General features: G+C 36.8%; 1 protein-coding gene across 1 annotated transcript in view; it reads right to left on the bottom strand.

Annotated features, from left to right (window-relative positions):
- The window catches only part of USH1C (USH1 protein network component harmonin), a 51,220-nt gene that overhangs the window by 24,629 nt on the left and 8,495 nt on the right, over nucleotides 1-18,096 (bottom strand). Inside the window, exons 5-14 of the mRNA XM_087745667.1 lie at nucleotides 11,331-11,439; nucleotides 11,208-11,232; nucleotides 10,423-10,480; nucleotides 9,535-9,638; nucleotides 8,208-8,292; nucleotides 7,729-7,788; nucleotides 7,389-7,445; nucleotides 5,403-5,545; nucleotides 4,730-4,795; nucleotides 1,929-2,053 (exon numbers count right to left, since the gene is read on the bottom strand). Of these exons, the coding sequence (XP_087601793.1) occupies nucleotides 1,929-2,053; nucleotides 4,730-4,795; nucleotides 5,403-5,545; nucleotides 7,389-7,445; nucleotides 7,729-7,788; nucleotides 8,208-8,292; nucleotides 9,535-9,638; nucleotides 10,423-10,480; nucleotides 11,208-11,232; nucleotides 11,331-11,439 (832 nt within the window). The remainder of the gene's footprint in view (nucleotides 1-1,928; nucleotides 2,054-4,729; nucleotides 4,796-5,402; nucleotides 5,546-7,388; nucleotides 7,446-7,728; nucleotides 7,789-8,207; nucleotides 8,293-9,534; nucleotides 9,639-10,422; nucleotides 10,481-11,207; nucleotides 11,233-11,330; nucleotides 11,440-18,096) is intronic.

Below are 18,096 nucleotides of genomic sequence, written 5' to 3' on the forward strand. Positions count from 1 at the left end.
GCCCAGTGATACCAAATAAATTTTCAGGCTGTGCAGACTACAGCCTGTTTGTGAAATATTTGCTGCAATGGATGAAAAGAGGAAAAAGACAGAAAAAAGTAGAACAGGTGACGAAGAGGAGATAGATTCAGTAAGGGAAATGATAGTAGGAAGGGAATAGGAAAAAGAAGAAGTACGGAAAATGCATTTCAAAGTCTACAGGTAATCCACATTTGAAAAAGCAGGAATTTTTCTTCCACTCTGACAGATGCTCTATTTAAGATATTAACAGATCTGCTACTACATACAGCACCTCATGGACAGATGCCTGAATTTTGCAAATTCTTAGAAGTGTGCCTAGCTTTCTCACACTTACGTCACTAGGAATTGATTCAGAAGTTCTGATTGCATGCTTTTAATTAGTACATGCTTACAGGCTTTGCTACCCAATGTTAGCATACAAGATTATTTTTGCAACTGTTGTAAACATCATTATGCCATCATCATTTCATTTTTAAGATAGTTGTCTAAAGAGCATGAACTGAAGAAAGTGATATGCAGAAAAATGATGTGGTAAATACTTTAGGCTGAGAAGGAATAAATTATATGTGAAAGGCATGCTGGCAAGAAACAGATTTGTCAAAAGATCTAGGAAAAACACTTACAAAAAGCTGCTAATTCTTAAGAACCTTTGATTTTTTTCTTTTTTTTTGTCCAGTGTCTTACTGTTTCGCAACAATGGCTTCTGTTGCATTTTTTCAATCACATTCAATATATTAAATTGTTTACTCAATTAAGTTGTTTACTCCTCCTCATGGAAGAGAAGCAAGGGAGCTTCAAGACATGCCCACAGCCCCCAAAGACTGCCAAAGTAAGAGAGGACCAAGGTGATGGTGAAGAGATGAGGGAAAAGATCTCTAGAGTTTTCTGAAAATTAAACATTGAATTCTTTTCCTCCAAGCCAAAAGCAAGGATTCCATATGTATCTTTTCTAGTTAGAAGCAAGCAGACAAACACACTCAAGACCCTAATCTCCACACTAATGTAGAGTAAGGGAGAAGAAAAAAGGTAACAACAGGAAGAGTACAAAGTGCATTTGTTCACTCCAAATGAGACTGCAAATCTAGTACTAGTCTTCTATCTTCAAATGCTCCACCTCCCAAGATCTCTTCTCAAATATAAAAATGACATTAAATTATTTGCTGATATGATTAATGCAGAAAGCTCAAAGCTAATTCCAAATGAAAGAACAAAACCAAACACTTGTCTCCCCTTCTTCATACTTTCATTTTCAAAAGTAACAAAAACCCCATAAAACCTAAAATATTTCTTATTATATAAGTAATATTTATTTACATTATATATTTATTACTTATTATATTATTATATAAGTAATATTTTCTCCACTGAGATAAAAAAAAAAAGCACTCATAAGTATATAACTTAGCATTTGAATATCTGCTTATCCACATGGACATAAAAACATAAAAACATAACCACGTATCATATAAAAAAAACTCAGCACTACTTCCATTTGGACACATACTGGAAATCAGCACAAGTCCACTGATGCAAGAACTGCTCTGTGAAAAGGCTGACAAGCAAAACACTGAACAGAAACAACATGGAAAGCAATGCACCAAAACCCCAAGCTAAAGAGGTTAATACTTCAGACAATTTCTTAATGAGCTTTATTTTTTTTTTTCTTTTTCCTGCTGCTGCTGATAGTTAAAAACCATGGCTGTTTGAGTGGATGTAGATTTTGTGAGCTAAATATCTGTTAAATAAGAGCTATTAAATTAATCTATTGTATGCTTCCAGCCTTCTGAAAATAACCAAGTTATAGCTGGCTTGGCTTGGACACAAACTGGTGATATATTCCATACAGCTCAGTGATGCGTCTGAAACAAATACTTGCCCTAGGAAGCAGCTTGAAATCAATTACTTACTTTTGTGTTTGGAACGAGGGGGAGAGTGCACTTCTGCAGTTACAGTTTTTAGAGATTTGGGAGGTTCTTTAGGACCCCAGTCTTCTTCCCACTCCTTCTTAAATTTCTCTTCCTCTGCTCTTATCCTATAGGAAAAAAAAGAATGCCACTAGGAATTTTGAGCATAAAAACAGCAGCATCAATATAAATTCATTGCAATTTAGTGTTCAGTATGTTTGTTTTTTTCTCTTTAATATAAAGCATAATAAACTGCCCCTTCCCCTAAACCAAATTCCTTTCATCAATCTCAGTTTCGTTTACTAAGCTACTAAGATAATTTGTAAAATATAATGTAACCGAGTAAAATATTCTTATTTAATATTGAGACTTCTAAGGCTAGTTATATAAATGCCTGCACAGATATTAAGCCCGGACTGATAAAGTGACAATCAGTATTGTAGTGTAACTGAAGCCAAAAACCATCTCTCACCTAATAATTTTTCATTTTAGAACTGGGAAGTATCTATTAGAAAAATAGTCAGTTTTAACTAAAATAGTAATTGACAGAACATCTACAACATGCCTAAATCAGATGTTATAATGGTAAATTATACCTAAAAACTGTGTGTCTTATTTCTGTATCTTATCTTCATTTTGATGATTGCTTCCTAAACGTATAGTCCTAGGCTACACTAAAAGCGACTCTTCTCAGAAAGAACTAAATACTGATGAGACAGAAACCACATTAAATTCAGCATTTGGGGGGGTGGGGGGGATGGAAATTGTCACACTGAGGACAAAGGATCTCATAAAACAAGAAAATTACCTAGAAGGTATCTAGAAAGGCACCACGACATTTTGAAGGAAAATTCAGCAAATTCCAAGTAGGTCACAAGAGAACTGCCATATAACCTAATAGCTTGTAGCTTCATATATGGTGCCTTTAAGTGATCCAAGATCTATTCTTGGCTGTAGTCTGTCTTGAACTGATAAACTGATATATGGTGCCAAAATGTACCAGGTCTTAGATATATATGATGCTATTTATACTTGGATTATCTTTTGCATCTCTAAATTAGCTTAAGTAAATTTTAAAAATATCCACATGTGGTCAAATCACTATTAAATCTGCAGCTGAGGTCAGTATTTAAATTTGGAGGCATAGTCAATAGCAGAGAACACTGGACAGAATGTTTAGTTTTGTTATTACATTTAATTTTAATTAAAAAAAAGCGGGTAACAGTGTAACTTATACTGAGTTAACGACCTCTGTCACATCGGCACATTTGACATTTTTTCCTAAAATGGAAATGTGGGATACTAATAAAGGGCACAGTGAATTTATACAAGGAATTCCTGCAGAAAGGATTTTAAAAATGGAGCAAAGGATCGTCCTCACAAACTGTTAATACAGGAAAGCATTATATTCTAGTGAAACTGTCCATCTGCAATTATTAAATCTAAGCTTTACAATATGTAAGTTCCTATACTACCATCCTCCCTCCCCTACACCAAGGGGACTGAGGCTGACTTAGCCAGTTTGGGTTGTAATATGAAAAAAACATAACAAGTGCCTGAGCAGCACTTGGAAGTTACACAACAAAGTCCCTTCTGCACCTCACAGATGCAGAAATCCCTGAACTTTTTCTGTCAGAGAATTTTAGCTAATATAGGTACATGAAACAGGGCTTAAGTGAATGAATACGAATTAAAAACTGTTTAAGATGTCAAAGGTGCAAAGCTGAATACTCCAGGGTCAATCCTAGCTCTAAAGGGCTGCATCAAAACAGGTATTGTGCAATTTCGTACTACCTTTCATGCACTTTCCCAGCGTCATTTAGAAGGGAAATTAATGACTGTGATAACAACAACATGTTATACTGGTTAATTTTCAAGTTCCAAATGTAAAACAATGCTTAAGTATACATTTATAGTACTGACCTTATTATGATACAATCTTTGTGCACGTCTAGTTCCTAGAATCACAGATTTTTAAAACCAGAACAGACTGTGATAATAAAAATCAGATTTCCTGAATAAAATAGGTTATAGAAATTCCTGCTTTTGAAGCCACAGTTTTAATTATTTCTCTCCTTAGAAAAGCAAAAGCCTACTTAAAATTTATAATGACTGAAATTTCTACTCAAGACAAATAGCATCACACAGTCCTTATTTTAGTCTAAATCTACATAGCTATTGTTTTCAGAACTAATAGACTGAAAAAGCTATTAAATTACATGCTGGGTACACTCTTACAGATCACCAAACTACCTGGTTTTTGGTTTGTTTGTTTTGGGTTTTTTTGGGGTTTTTTTGTTTTGTTTTGTTTTTTAAATACAAGCCAAGTGTCATCAAGCCCCCAAGTATAGGCATGTTTTCCAACTCTTTTGCCATTCTTCTCCGATCCATTTCCTTGCAGCATTCATTTCTTTTTTTCTGTTCAAATTAAATGTAGTGGTTTAGTGACAACAGAATAAACAAGTTCCAAGACACAGAAATCTGTAATCTGTTCCGAGACATAGAAATCTGTAATCTTAAGTTTCTCTATACATTTATAACATTTTAAAAATAAGCACCCAAATTCCATTTCACATTTAATTTATCACCGCAATAACCCTCATGTTTTCTAGATGCTGATTTTCAGATCAGTTTCCTATTCTGTAACTATGGTGTACTTACTCATATGCATTGGACCCTATATTTAGCTAAATGAAAATATATACAATTTTATTAGAAAAGAATATGCAGAATGTTTTCAGCCAGCTCTAATATATAAGGACATTTTTACAGGCAGCATATTGCCTACATAGGTTTTTACTTACTGCTCTATTTCTCTGCGATATCTCTCTTCTTCCTCTGCAGCCTTCTGGGAAATCTCCAGTTTTCTTCTATAATAAGAGGAATTAGGACACAATGATAGAAATAATATTTTCTGAGTAAGAACTTGCACAAAGTGTGTCAGCATACAGTTAGTAAAAGATATAGACAGTAAATACATACGCATTGGGGAAAAATTCTTTTTAAAAGTAATCTTTAAGATACCAAGGGTTCAATATACTTTCATAGGAACCCTGAGGACATTCATGACCATCTGGATAATAAGGGCATATCATTTATTTAACTCTGTAAGTCACTATCTCCTTCTGAGACAGTTCCATAGTGTGTTATTGTAAGAGTATAAAATTTGTAACTGTTCTGCTTAAAGAAAAAGATGAGGGAATGGCATCAGGAAAATAACTAATATCCCGCTTAATCATAGGGGTATGACAGTCAGGGAACAAAGTGACCCTTCTACTTAAGATGCGTTTGAACGATATCAGCTTTGAAAACCCAGAACATCAAAAGCACCACAGAATAAGGATTTATGAACAGAGACTCTGCAACCGCAAAATTAAGTTAATCTAAGTTGGGAATCTTCTCGCAGTTGTTCCTGTCTTCCATGCCCTTTCCAAATCCAAGCTAAATTTTTCAGACTGTCCTATACAGAGTCCTTACAATCTCTCTTTCTCTTGCTGCTCTTTGATGATTTTGTTAGTCTCCAGCGCAAGTCGCTTCTGATGCATTAACTCCTGGCGTTCTTGCTCACGGAGACGGGCTTCTCTCTGTCTTTCTTCTTCAGTCATGAACAGCTCCTTTCCCTGCAATCAGAACCACCACCCAAATCAGTTGTGAAAGTCTCATGAACATAGTTCTTCCAGGAAATAATTCAAAACCAATTATGTACTAGCACATCTGCCATTTCCTCACATTACTTGTTCTGAGGAATGCTTTCTGAAAGACCCTGAAAGATCTGACGACTTCATTCCAAAGAGCTACTCCAGTTTCAGTCTCAAAGTTATGATAAACACCTCAGAAGAGGCATGAAACTACTAAAGTCAGCAACAACAGTATAGGGGTCGTGCCAAAGACATGCTCAGCGTGTCAAACAGAAAAAACTCCGCATTATACTTCCTTGAAATCTAACTGAGCAATGCAATGCTAGAGAACAGCACATTGAATGAATCCCGATGTGGAAGACAACTACACAGTTACCGGGTTTTAATGCTCTTGTGCCTGGCTTCTGTGGAACTGGACATTCAGGGAACCAAGATACAGGAACATACATTGCCAAAAGGTTATACAGTTGATATGTTTCAGTTGGTTTTGTTCCTGTTTCATTTGCTTTATAGTTAAGATACCAGCACTATTTTCCATTCAAGAAAGATATTTCCATGGTGGTATTTGTGGAACACTTGGATAACATTTATCTAATTTTCATTACTGAAATTAAAATCCCATGTTAATTAGGAAGGCAGAATTTTTCATGTCTCTAAGGCTTAAAGTAGACAGCTCAAACAAAAACAGACAGTGAAGAATGCCTTTGCACCATGGTCTTTGTTGACCAAAAAACAGGAATAGAGAAGCTGTTTACTTTTGCAATCTCTTCTTCAGCACAAAGATGTGTACTGAGGAAAGAAGAGATGTGCAAGGTGAAGTAGGGTGGAAAAGAGTTCCATAGCAAAAATTCATCATTTTAAGGATGCAGTGGTACATGCTGGAATAGATCCCATCTTTTCTAACAGTTGGTAACATATCTGGGAGTTGAAACTGTCTTTAGGACGCTGGGTTCCTGGAGCTTAATCAACTAGTTTGGAGCATTTGCTTAAACAATGTCTACAATGCCTTTGGACAACTGCATCTTTTGTTACTGTAAGAGTAGTTTAATTAAACCATGAATTCCTTAATATAACTACACAGTATACATGAGCCCTTAGGAAGTAGCTTAAATGATTTATTAAATCTTGTTTTCCCTATTTAGTTCAGTTGCAAGGTAATTAGGAAATACCATCTTTGATTAGTCTATGGAATTGAGTATCCTCTTGTATGTAACTATACATTTTACTATACAAAGAATTAAAGCAGTAAAAACATTAAAACATTTATTGAAAGCCACACTGAAGTCAGTGGAAAGATTTAATTAATTTCAGCTGGCTTTACATTAGGTCCCAAAGGCATATAGTTCTGCTGTACAAAACAGTGGAAATGGAAAAATCAACAATTTCCAATGTGTTGATACACTAAAGAGATCAGATAAACTGTTACACAAGGAATTAATTTGGAATAAGACTAAGACATCAGCTATTCACCAGGAAAAACTAATTCAATCCAATCCACCTTTCATGTTTCAGCAGAAGCAGCTATCTATTAGAACAGAAGCTCTCAAACATGACAAACCATTAAAGATAAAGTTAATTTCCATTCCTTGTCAAGGGAATGGTTTTACACTGGCCCACAGCATAGAACTGTTTTATTTGAGAATACTGCCGACAGTTATCAATAAAACAATCAAAAGCCACTCAACACTGCCCTGGTTTCACAGAATTTAGTGGTATAGACATTATAATGATATACAGCTTTACTTCTTATCTATTTATTTTTACCATTGATTTGCCTGCACAGTAATTTTCACAAATGTTCTGCTTTTATAAATACACTACTTACAGCGCCTGCTACCACAGAGATAGTCAAAGTACGACTACTTTTAAGCACTCTGACAGCCTGCAAATTAAAACAAAACAAAAATCAGTCTGAATTAAGTGATAAAAGGCCTGTATATATAGGATGAAAGACACCGGTTGTGATGGCTGGAATTTCCAGAAGACCCACTGGAACCAAACAGGGCAGTAGGTATTCGAATCTCCAAATTCCCATGTTCAATACACCACCTCTTTGGTTAAGTAGCCCGATATCAAAACATATTTTTTGCAGCCAGGAAAAATCAGACAGATGTTCAATAAGCTGACAACTATGCATTCGGGGAATTAGGAACACTTGATCTTACCTCTTTATGATCCACATTAGCAAAGTCCACTCCATTTACCTCAACAATCTGATCACCAACCTAAAGGAGTTAATCCAAATGGTAGTACAGATGCTAAATTAGTACATATATTAAATGAAAACAGAAAAAGATATACTCTTTAATATTTTTAATACAATAATCATGGGTACTGGCAGAGTACAAGTGGAACAGAGTAGAAACTAGGCAGGCCTGCAATTCCTCCCATATTAGCATTTCCTATTGCCACTGTTTAAGACCAAATACTGAGCTCGATGAACTATTGGTCTGACCCAAGAGGACACTTCTCTTGTTTTTAAAATTTAGGAAACTCGCTTCATTTGAAATGTAACCACACAGCATTTCTTTCCCATGGAAGAAAAAACACAGCTAGTAACTTTACAGTGATCCAGAATCCTTGAAGTAGTAAATACCAAACAAGATTTCCTTGTGGTACCTACCTTGGAAGGTGGCATACTTACCTCTAAGCCCACCTCTGCTGAAAGAGAACCCGGCTTAACATTGCTGATAAAAATGCCTGGTTTTTGTGTTGGACCACTGAAAATACTGGTGTAACATAAAAAAACCAAATATTTATAGGATAATATTTATAGAATAATACAGTGTAATACAGTGAGAAGTTTTAGTTGTTTTCTCATATTTTTTTTCCGATTAAAGAATGTTCTTGTGGTATTAGCTCTGAAACAAACACCAAAATTTGCTAGTACATACACAATGGTTTATCATCCTCCTCTTCTATCCTTTACACCACAAAACTGATTTAAGAAAAAGCTAAAAGAAAAATATTTAAGCTTCTGGATTTTCCCTTAGATGTTGAAACTAACATAGTGTACTGGCCTACACTGTCTAAGGGACTGGGACACTAATGACATTGGAAAGCAATCATGTAACACAGTGAATAATTACTAATTGCTTGCACTTTTACTCACTGGAGTGCTGTACACTATACGTATAATTCAATGTTATCTTTCAGGATTGTTTATTAGAAGAAGGATGTTTCAACCAGGGGCCAACATCTAGCCTGGAAACTTTAAGCTGCAGTCTAAGCTGGGCCCAAACACAACAATGATTTTTGTAGATAATATATCCAGTAGGTGATGTTGAACCACCCCTCTGGGTTTATAAATAATTTTAAAACCTTTAGATCTTCCAAATAATATGAAAGAAAACTTATGCTTTAGAAAATATTCTCTGCAGTTCAATCTTGGTAACTTCAACCATATATTCCTAAATATATAAGAAATCCTACAATATCCCTTCTTCCCCAAAATCTCCATAACTAGCTGCCAGGACAGGAATCTGAGAAGCATCTGTTCATATTTCTAAAAATCTTGAAAATTCAACGTTACTTTCAGGAACTAGATATAGCTGTGTGATGGCTTCTCAGTTCTGAAAAGGGTCACAGAAAGCAGTCTCAGTTAGGGGAGTGAACCTGACACTGGACAGTGCTGGAACTTGCTACGTCACAGAGCAGCATTTAAAAGTATTTTAAAATGTAAAAGCATTTAAAAGATCCAATTCCACAACAACTTGTATTATGCCACTTTCAGCCTGCTTTTATTTTTAAATTTAAAAGATATTTTTGGTTTGAAGTCAGAACTTGTAACGCAGGTATTTATGGCTTGTCTAATAATACATAATGTGTGCCACAGATATCCTCCTGTTCCAGTTTGCCATCCTGATCCAGTGTGGACCTCTGTTTTCCCGATATCAATGAAGGATGGAAATAACTGCCTTGGATGTCTCACGTAACAAACCAGTGACATTAAACGAGAAATATGTACCCACCTACATCCCATGCCTTTTGTACCAATCAAGCTAATGAAGACTTTCTTCTCTTTATTATCTCTCCCTCCAGAAGAAGCAAGACCAGCAACACTGCCCTTTCCTCCCTGTAGGGGGATTAAAAAATGCTGCAGATGTTACTCTGTTTTGAACTCGTATCAAGACTACTCTAAAACTTCACAAAGCCAGGATCAAACCCTGCCAACATCAAGATAAGATTCCTCTGAGGTCCTACTGGAGATGAATGTGAAGTACAGTCATACCAGTGGAGCTGCATGGCTGAGGTGAAAGACTGAACTTATCTTTCTATTTGGAGAAGATTGTTTAAACAGTCAAACTTTGTCTTCAGAAAGGCTGAAGGAAAAATTAGAGGAAAGTGATATGGCAAAATAATCATTTAGATGTTCCCTGACAAAAGAGCTGGAAAAACACAGGACAGTGCTCACTGCTTAACTAAGTCTTTCTTCCTGAAAGCAAAAGAGAGGTAATTGTGTTCTTTCTTTTCATTGCTGCAACCCATAGAAGTCACTTGCATTCATACCTGTCATTCTTCCACTAATATAGCTAAGATAGGCCAAATCATCTGTTAAAGATTTATACAGTAGAACTATAGCCTGGTAAGTTAATAAGCTCTGGTAAGTTAATAAGCTCAAGCAAAATAAAGTACCAATTAATGAGTAAAAGATATTTCATTTGTATCCTGCCCTTTCCTTATCTAATGATTCTAGAATCATTTCGTATCACAAAAGATGTTTCTCCCAGAACACTTGTTACAAGATACTGCATCATAGCAATACATACAATAACTTTGTGATAAGGTCAGAGGAGAAAGTGTTTCAGAACCATTACAGATTTCCCAGAAGACATCTTAATAAAATATTGATCACTTACCCCAGAGTCTGACACAAACTGGTCCACATATTGCCATTTAAGGGGTTCATCTGCTGAACTGGAAGCAAAAAGTAATTTAAAATAATGGGGACAAAATAAATGTGAGTGTATTCAGGAAGCTGCTTTGGAATGTGGCCTCCTACTTTGCATCCACAAGTTCCTTTGGATACATTCACAACTGGTTTATCTTCCAGCAATTTAAATAGAACATCAAACAAGCATACAATTATTTAGACTAGTAAAGCTGGTCAAACATAAAATTGTGAAAACCTCTTCAAGTGAAACAATTTTGGGAAACTAAGACTGTGAAAACAATTATAATGACTTGAACAGCTTATATAGATGTCTATGCAGAGCCACACCTCCTGTCATTAATATTTCTCAAACATTCCACTTAAAGTTTCAACTTTTCAACAAAAGTTGGAAGAGGACAATAATTTGCAAGTTTTCTAATCTCTGAAGCAATCCTCAAATATTACATACATAGAGAAGCAGTGGAGCTCTCTGTTAAGCTAGGTGCATTGATAATGAAATTTCCAGGTAATATCCACAAATAATGAGGAAATAGAAATTGGTTCAATTAAGTAGGCAACTGGCATAAAAAGTCAGATACATCAAGCAAGACATCTGCCTGCTTATCACAAAGGATATGATATTTTAATCAGCTACAGAGATGCCCATTCACACATTTTCAAATATACAGATAAACACAGAAGTTCTTTGGATATTGAAGAGGCTATGTAAAAATGAATAATCTAAATTGTTTTCAAATTAAATACCATTACCTTTTGACAGGTATCATGCCAATATCTGAAAAAGAGAAATACTCTGTTAAGTAACACTTTCTACAGATCACTAGCAATCTATTAGCAACAATCTTTAGCGATACAGGTGATTATGTTACTTACGTCTTACTTTTATGGACACTATTTTCTTTGTACGAATGAGATTTATGACTTCTTCATGTGTGCACGACGAAATGGAATATCCATTTATACGAACTATCTCATCTCCAACCTCAAAAATGAAAGGAGGAAGAAAAATGAAATGGTGAGTTAATGTTAAAAAGCTTTTAAGCAATGATTCAGTCTCGCAATTATTTTGATGCAAAGGTTGATAATGTTGAGTCCTGAACACTTTTTGAATTTCAAGTAATGTCCAGATCAGATTTCCCTGTATTTGTTTGAATATTAACACCAAAAGAGCAGATTAATGGCCAAATAACAATTTTATAAATAATATGTAGTGGAAAGCATAAAAATTAGTCTCTACATATCAGACTTGTACTCCACAGATTACCTTAAATACAAGTGTCCATATTTCAATTCAAATAATTTTGGAGTGATTTTCTTCCTTTATACTTCAGCAGTTTAAATTTGCTTTTACCATATCTTCTCTGAGATACCCTCTTCGCAGAAAACTAAACTTAGTCTTACTACCTTGCCTGATTCTGGATTCGGAACAATGCATTATTTTAATGGAATTTACCTTCATTTCAGGTGCAACATCTGATTAATTACAATAGTCATGTACTAGCATAATGAATGCTTATTCTGGGGTGCAGTAGCTTAAGTCTTCTTGGATCATCTACATTAGCTACAAAATTGCACGCAACTCGTGTGACAGACTTTCAAGTGTTTCACATCAGCAACCCATCATACACTAATGGTTGAGAAGATGGTATCGCCACTCTACTGTGGGCCCTAGCCTGTAACATTACCCCTGTTGTACGATATGAAAAAAAGTGAGAAAACTTGAGACAGAAACATAGAAGGAAGCTCCCACCACATGGAAGGAAGGCAAGTCAATCGCTTATTCCCAAGCTTACTCAGCCCTCCATGTGTATGCAATATATATATTTGGGGTCCACAGGTGACAGGGAGCATAGTCAGCTACAGAACAGACCAAGAACGTGCACTCTGAACAGCAGAGACAAAACTAGTGTTATTCCCAAGGCAAATTTAGATGGAGAAAACTTGACTGAAAGGAGCAGTAATTTGTACTCTATCCTCCACCCTAAAGGATTGGCTTTGGGTCTCTGTACAGATACAGGCCCCCTTTGATTATCTTCCAAACCTACGTGCCTTTCGTCTCACAAATTGGGTATACAATGGACTGAAAAGCAACTGGAATTTTCCACCCAGGTTTCACCTGTTGTGCAGGAAAAGACACAGGGGTTTTACTAACAGAAAAAACAAACAAACCACCCAACAGGTATTCCAGAGGGAAAAAAAACCCAAAAACTAGATAACTAAGTGTATACTAGTGTAAAAGATAACCCTCATTGCCAGTGTGTACTACCTGCCTCAAAACAGTTCCATATTGTTCTGAACAAATCACAGAAAAACATATCACAAAACTCTCATGAGGCAATGAAAGAAGAAACACAAAAAGAACTGAACTATCCTCCACCATCTTTATACTAGTACACTGCACCAAAAAAGTAACATATCTGGAAGCAAAAGACTGTAGAAATAAATCTATGCGGTGCATTCTATTTGTCTCCAAGACTCACTGTCTGATCCTAAGACAGGCCAGCTTTACACAAAAACTACATATGCCCTGGTATATAAATTAAGTACAAGAACCATTCTCTAGCACTGAAGAAAACCACTCCAAAGCAGGGTGGCTCCATGTAACCTACTCTCTAGGAATCAGAACACCTGGCACATGTTATCACCTGAACTGCATAGGAATTGATCAAGAGTGCTCACTGGCATAGACCAAAGGCCACACTGGAGACCACACTAACATTTATCAGTGATCAAATGGCAGCACCTCAAGAATATTCCCTGGCAGCGTTCACTAGTGTAGAATAGACAGGGTGCCATAAGCTTTCAGCCGCTTCTATAAAATTTCAAATCTTATTTATCAGAATACAGAAAAGAACTAATAGAACTAATGTTTAGTTAGTGATAAAATGACAGTACATCACTGGAAAGCTTTTATTTCAAGAGGTTTCCCTTCCTCTAACACAAATCCAAATTTGATATGATATGACAACTAGACTAGAAATTTCCAAGTTTCTGTGAACTCTGCCTAATTATCCCCTCAGCTAGGTAGACCGAGAATGAATCAGTGATGGAGACATTGTCCACTTCATTTAAGGTTGTATCTTATTAGCCGCTCAAGATAACACTGAAAAACGCCAGGCCCTGGCTAGAGCATCATAAGCACAGACTTTTACCTAACGTGAGCCACGTGACATGGCTGTGTGAAAACTAGTGCACACTCTCTGCTATTAGGCAATGCAAATCAATCCTCTGCACAGCAGGATACACAAGTGATTGCCAGGAAACGGCTTTAACAACAAATCATCAACAATACTCTCTTATACCTCTGTACTTTAATCTCCACAAGAACAAAGCTTTCACTTCAGGTTTGGAAAAGGTCCTTATACTACAAAGTAAGAGCACAATTTTTACAGTCTTAGTGAACATCTTTATTGACTAAGAAGTTTAGGGGAAGAGGCAGGTTCATTTTAACACATTTGGCAAAACTTAGTTAACATAAAGACTCTGGCTATACTAGTTCTGATCTGGGGGGCAACCTCCCTTTCATCCACTTGCTTTGGGACTGCCAATGCACCAGCCCCCTGTACCAAGATCAGCTGTGAACAGACTTTCAACTGCTGCTGCAGAAGATCAGAAGAGTTAGCTCTTCCAGAATGCAGGGGCACAGGAGACTCACCAGGAACAGAAAGGGATGAGAGGTTTCATTCAGCCGTAACCACTAAAGTGGTGTGACAAAAACCAAAAAAAACCAAACACAAACCACTATCTGCTTACAGAATTAAAGACTTCATTGTAGTATTCACAATAGTATTACAATAAATATTGTAATCTGTAACAGGTTTGCTAAGATTGTGCAAGAAATTGGCAACTTAGATAACTCTGTGACCCATTTTTTTTTAATATAAGAGTATTTTTTTTCCTTTTGAGCTAGATATTTCTAGTGTCTCCGACAGAAACTTTCCAACTTTACTGTCACTTGAAGGATAGAAGGTAATGCCACCACTCTTAGTCAGACTGAGCAAGTGATCTACTGTGGCCATACAGACTAAATCATACAGTGTATCCACCGTTTCCTCCGTCACACAAGTTTGATGGGACTATCTGCGCCTGAAAAAAAGAGTGAAGCAGTCACAGTCTAGCTCACTGAGCACTAGCTTCTTTGTACCTTGCTGACAGTTTTAGGGAAAAAATAGGCACAGCTGGAGAGCCCTCCTCTGGCACCGCACAGATCAGTGCCAAAAGACTAAATTTGCATCACACATTTATGTGAGAGGAGGGAGTAGAACTGGAAGTAGGAATTCCTCTATATAGCCTATATCTTAGAGACTGTCACATTAACACACACTGTGACAGGTCTACCCGTGGATGACAGAACATTGGGCATGCCATCACCTTCTGCCTGTTTTCATATGTACTAAGTATTATTGAATCTTCCTACTGTGATTTGCTCAGCTAACAAAAAAAAAAAAAAAAAAGAACAAAACAACAAACCACCCGCTTATCCTTTTCACTTTCACAAACTTTTCTGCTTCTTCTGGGAAGTGCCATATGCTCTGCAATAGTAAAACATTAACAACATGTCCACTGTACCAGCATAGCTCATGTAGTGCAGTTTCCTCTCCGCTGAACTTAAAGATTTTTATGTGGCACAACACAGCATTAGAAGACCACAAAAGCAAAGAAAATGTAATATGTGACTGTCCTGCAGGAGAGAATACATTTGCAGAGGCAGAACATGACTCTGGTCCCCAGCGCCTAACCAGTGGGGCTGCTGCTCCACCTGCTGGACATCCAAAAATCTCACCCAGGGCAATGGCCTGCGTGCAATTCGCAGTACTCCTAAGAACTTGACTGTTTTAATTGAAGTCAGTCAGATTTTTAATATCTTCTTTAATAAGAGCAGAATTAGGTCAGTACTGAAGGCTTTTGAACATACAATCTGTGGTAAAAATGCAGAACAATTTTCAGACAAGGAAAAGCACATGGGACCTGCAGTTTAGTGTCACACCCCTGACAGCTCCTGCTATGAAAGAACACTCACTTAACCAGCTTGCTCCAAACGTTCAAAACCACATCCATCCACCCACCCCACAGGCCTGGCAGCTGTGCCGTTGCACTCCTCTTTCCCCTGCTAAATTCTAAGCTAGTTCCCCATCCCCAAACCAAGAATTTAGTCTAGAGTTGTTTCACTGCCCTCAACGCTTCAGGAAATCCACTTTACATAATGCATTTTTAGGACTGGGATTAACACTGGCAATGTGACTGTACTGCCAAGAAGGAAAACAGCTTAGAAATAAGTCAGACTTGTGGCACTGTGTATAAAGACTCGATATCCTCTACAAACCATAAAGACTCTCAGCCTATTTAGGATTCTGCTGGTTATTCTAGGAAATGGTAGGAAAGCAAGTAACCTCTGCTTTTCAAAGGAAGGCCGAGTTCCTTAATAGTAACATGCTCAAAAAGCTTCCTCCATCCCCATCTCTGGCCTCTCTCTGGATTACTCACTTGCAAAAATACCAGAAGTTTGTGTATAACTATTTAACCTCAAGTATGCAATGTTGACCTCATTTGATCTACCTAGACTTTTCTGTTGATCTCACATATTTGTTGTTGGTGGGGTTTTTTGTTTGGTTTTAGTTTAGTTCAGGATCCCTCCTTTACTCACATCTTCCGCATCATGCGGGATATAACAAACCATGGAGCATGGGTTTGCACAAACCCAGCTTTTTAAAAGGGTAACCTAACCTACTGTTATTAACTGCAATGCCATAACACACAGAAGCATCCCAGTTTTAGGACTGCAAATGGCAGAGCTGTTTGTGAGTCTCCATATAGCTTCTGTATCGTCAGAACTAGCATTGCTCTGAGGATGTCATCATTCACCAAGCGAGTCATATCTGTTAGTATTATATCATCTAAGAGGCACACACTTACAAAATTATAAATGCAGCTGAGAGCATGTTTTATTTTTTCCTCCCAGATGGGAATGAGCTTTTCCCATATAGATATTTTTAATATTCCTCTTTGCTGAGCTTCAGAAATGAAATGAAAAGACAGTCTAGTACTCCTCACTCAAGCTAATGACATTTCTGTTACTGATTGACAATGTATGACTGATGGTGCTTTAGAAATACCCCAGTGTAGGCTGAACTACAGGAGACTTAGGCACGTAACAAACTGCTGCTCTTTAGGACACTTGAACAGCTTTTCCTGCAAAACAGTGTCCATACACTGAAGTAATTAATAGTTGTTTTCATGTATTTTGTTACTTTTGTACTGGTATCACTGTATACCAACCTTCTGAATCAGAAAGAGTAGAGATAAAAGTCTGCAGGATTGAGCAGAGTAGAACAGTAACAATTATTCTGTTACTATATATCACTGTTTCCCCTTTCCCTATCAAACAAGGAGATGACAGACTTTCAAAAGAAAAGCTGCAAGCCTAACTTTTCCCAAGTAAAACGCCTATTATTTGTAACTTTTATCATAAGAAATAAAATATTTACGCCTTGCAGGAAATTGAAGCATTTTTACATAACATCACTGTTTCAAATTTCTCATTTTCTATACTTCTTCCACTTCCATCACTCATACCAATCTCTATCTATTTGTATTCAGCAGAATCCCCACAGACATAACTATCAGAAAGCAGAGGGGGGGGAAAAAAACCCAAAACAAAACACAAACCATGAAGGACATTTCTTCATGAAAGGACAAAACACTTGCCTTTTCCAGAAACTGTAGTTAAAAAAGGGTCAAAACTACAAATGCCTCAGTGAGCCTTTATGATTATTCAATCCTTTTAATGTAACTTGGAAACTACTTCAAGGAGAAGTCATGCAAAATGAATTTGAATTTTTTAAAAAAAAGCAGCAGGACATAAAACTGATGGTATAATAGAAGATCATTATACCTTTCTCGGACAGCATTTCTGGGATAGAAAATGTGTAGAGATTTAGTTAAATAAAGCAGGCGGGTGAAATTTCAGAAGCACTTGGCTTTACTGTGAGACAGCAATTTAGAACAACGGGCTGCCTGTCAGTTCTTGTTATTCAGTGGGGTTCAGAAAGCGTCTAGTGCCACCTATTATGAAGGCACTTTAGGCTGAGCTTTAACACCACATATCAAAAAACGGAAGTCAGACAGTTACATGAACTGTAAAGCACCATCTGTTCATATTAATACATATAATCTAACTTTAACAAATTCATGCTCAGTCTCAAGCATATTTCCCCCTTATTGTCCCTACTTTATCTGCCAAACTCCGACCACATTCTGAATTGCAGTACAATTTGTACAACCCAGCCCAAAGATCCTTTACAATCCCATTCACTGCCACCAACATGTAGTACGATGGCCTCAGTTACAGAAAGCCAGTAGGGCCTTTTTGCATACTGAGAAAAAATGAAAATTGACATCCTTACAGTAGCACAACAACTGAGTATAACTCCTTATCTATTGATCCTGTCAAAACAAGCAGAAACAAGCAGTATGTCTGAAGCAGAGAAGCAGAGCTGCATTAAGATGAATGTACTCGCAATGACAGTTTGACAGTGGCTATTAAGTCCTTTTATTGCTCAGCATCATTAATGCCTTCCAGTATTTTCCAGGAGATGTTTTCAAAAGCCATATAAGTGACTGGTCTTTGTCTTTTTCTCAG

The sequence above is a fragment of the Nipponia nippon genome, unplaced genomic scaffold, assembly GCF_047370975.1.
Source record: "Nipponia nippon isolate SJK-2023a ecotype South Korea unplaced genomic scaffold, ASM4737097v1 scaffold_10, whole genome shotgun sequence".
Classification (NCBI taxonomy): Eukaryota; Metazoa; Chordata; class Aves; order Pelecaniformes; family Threskiornithidae; genus Nipponia; species Nipponia nippon.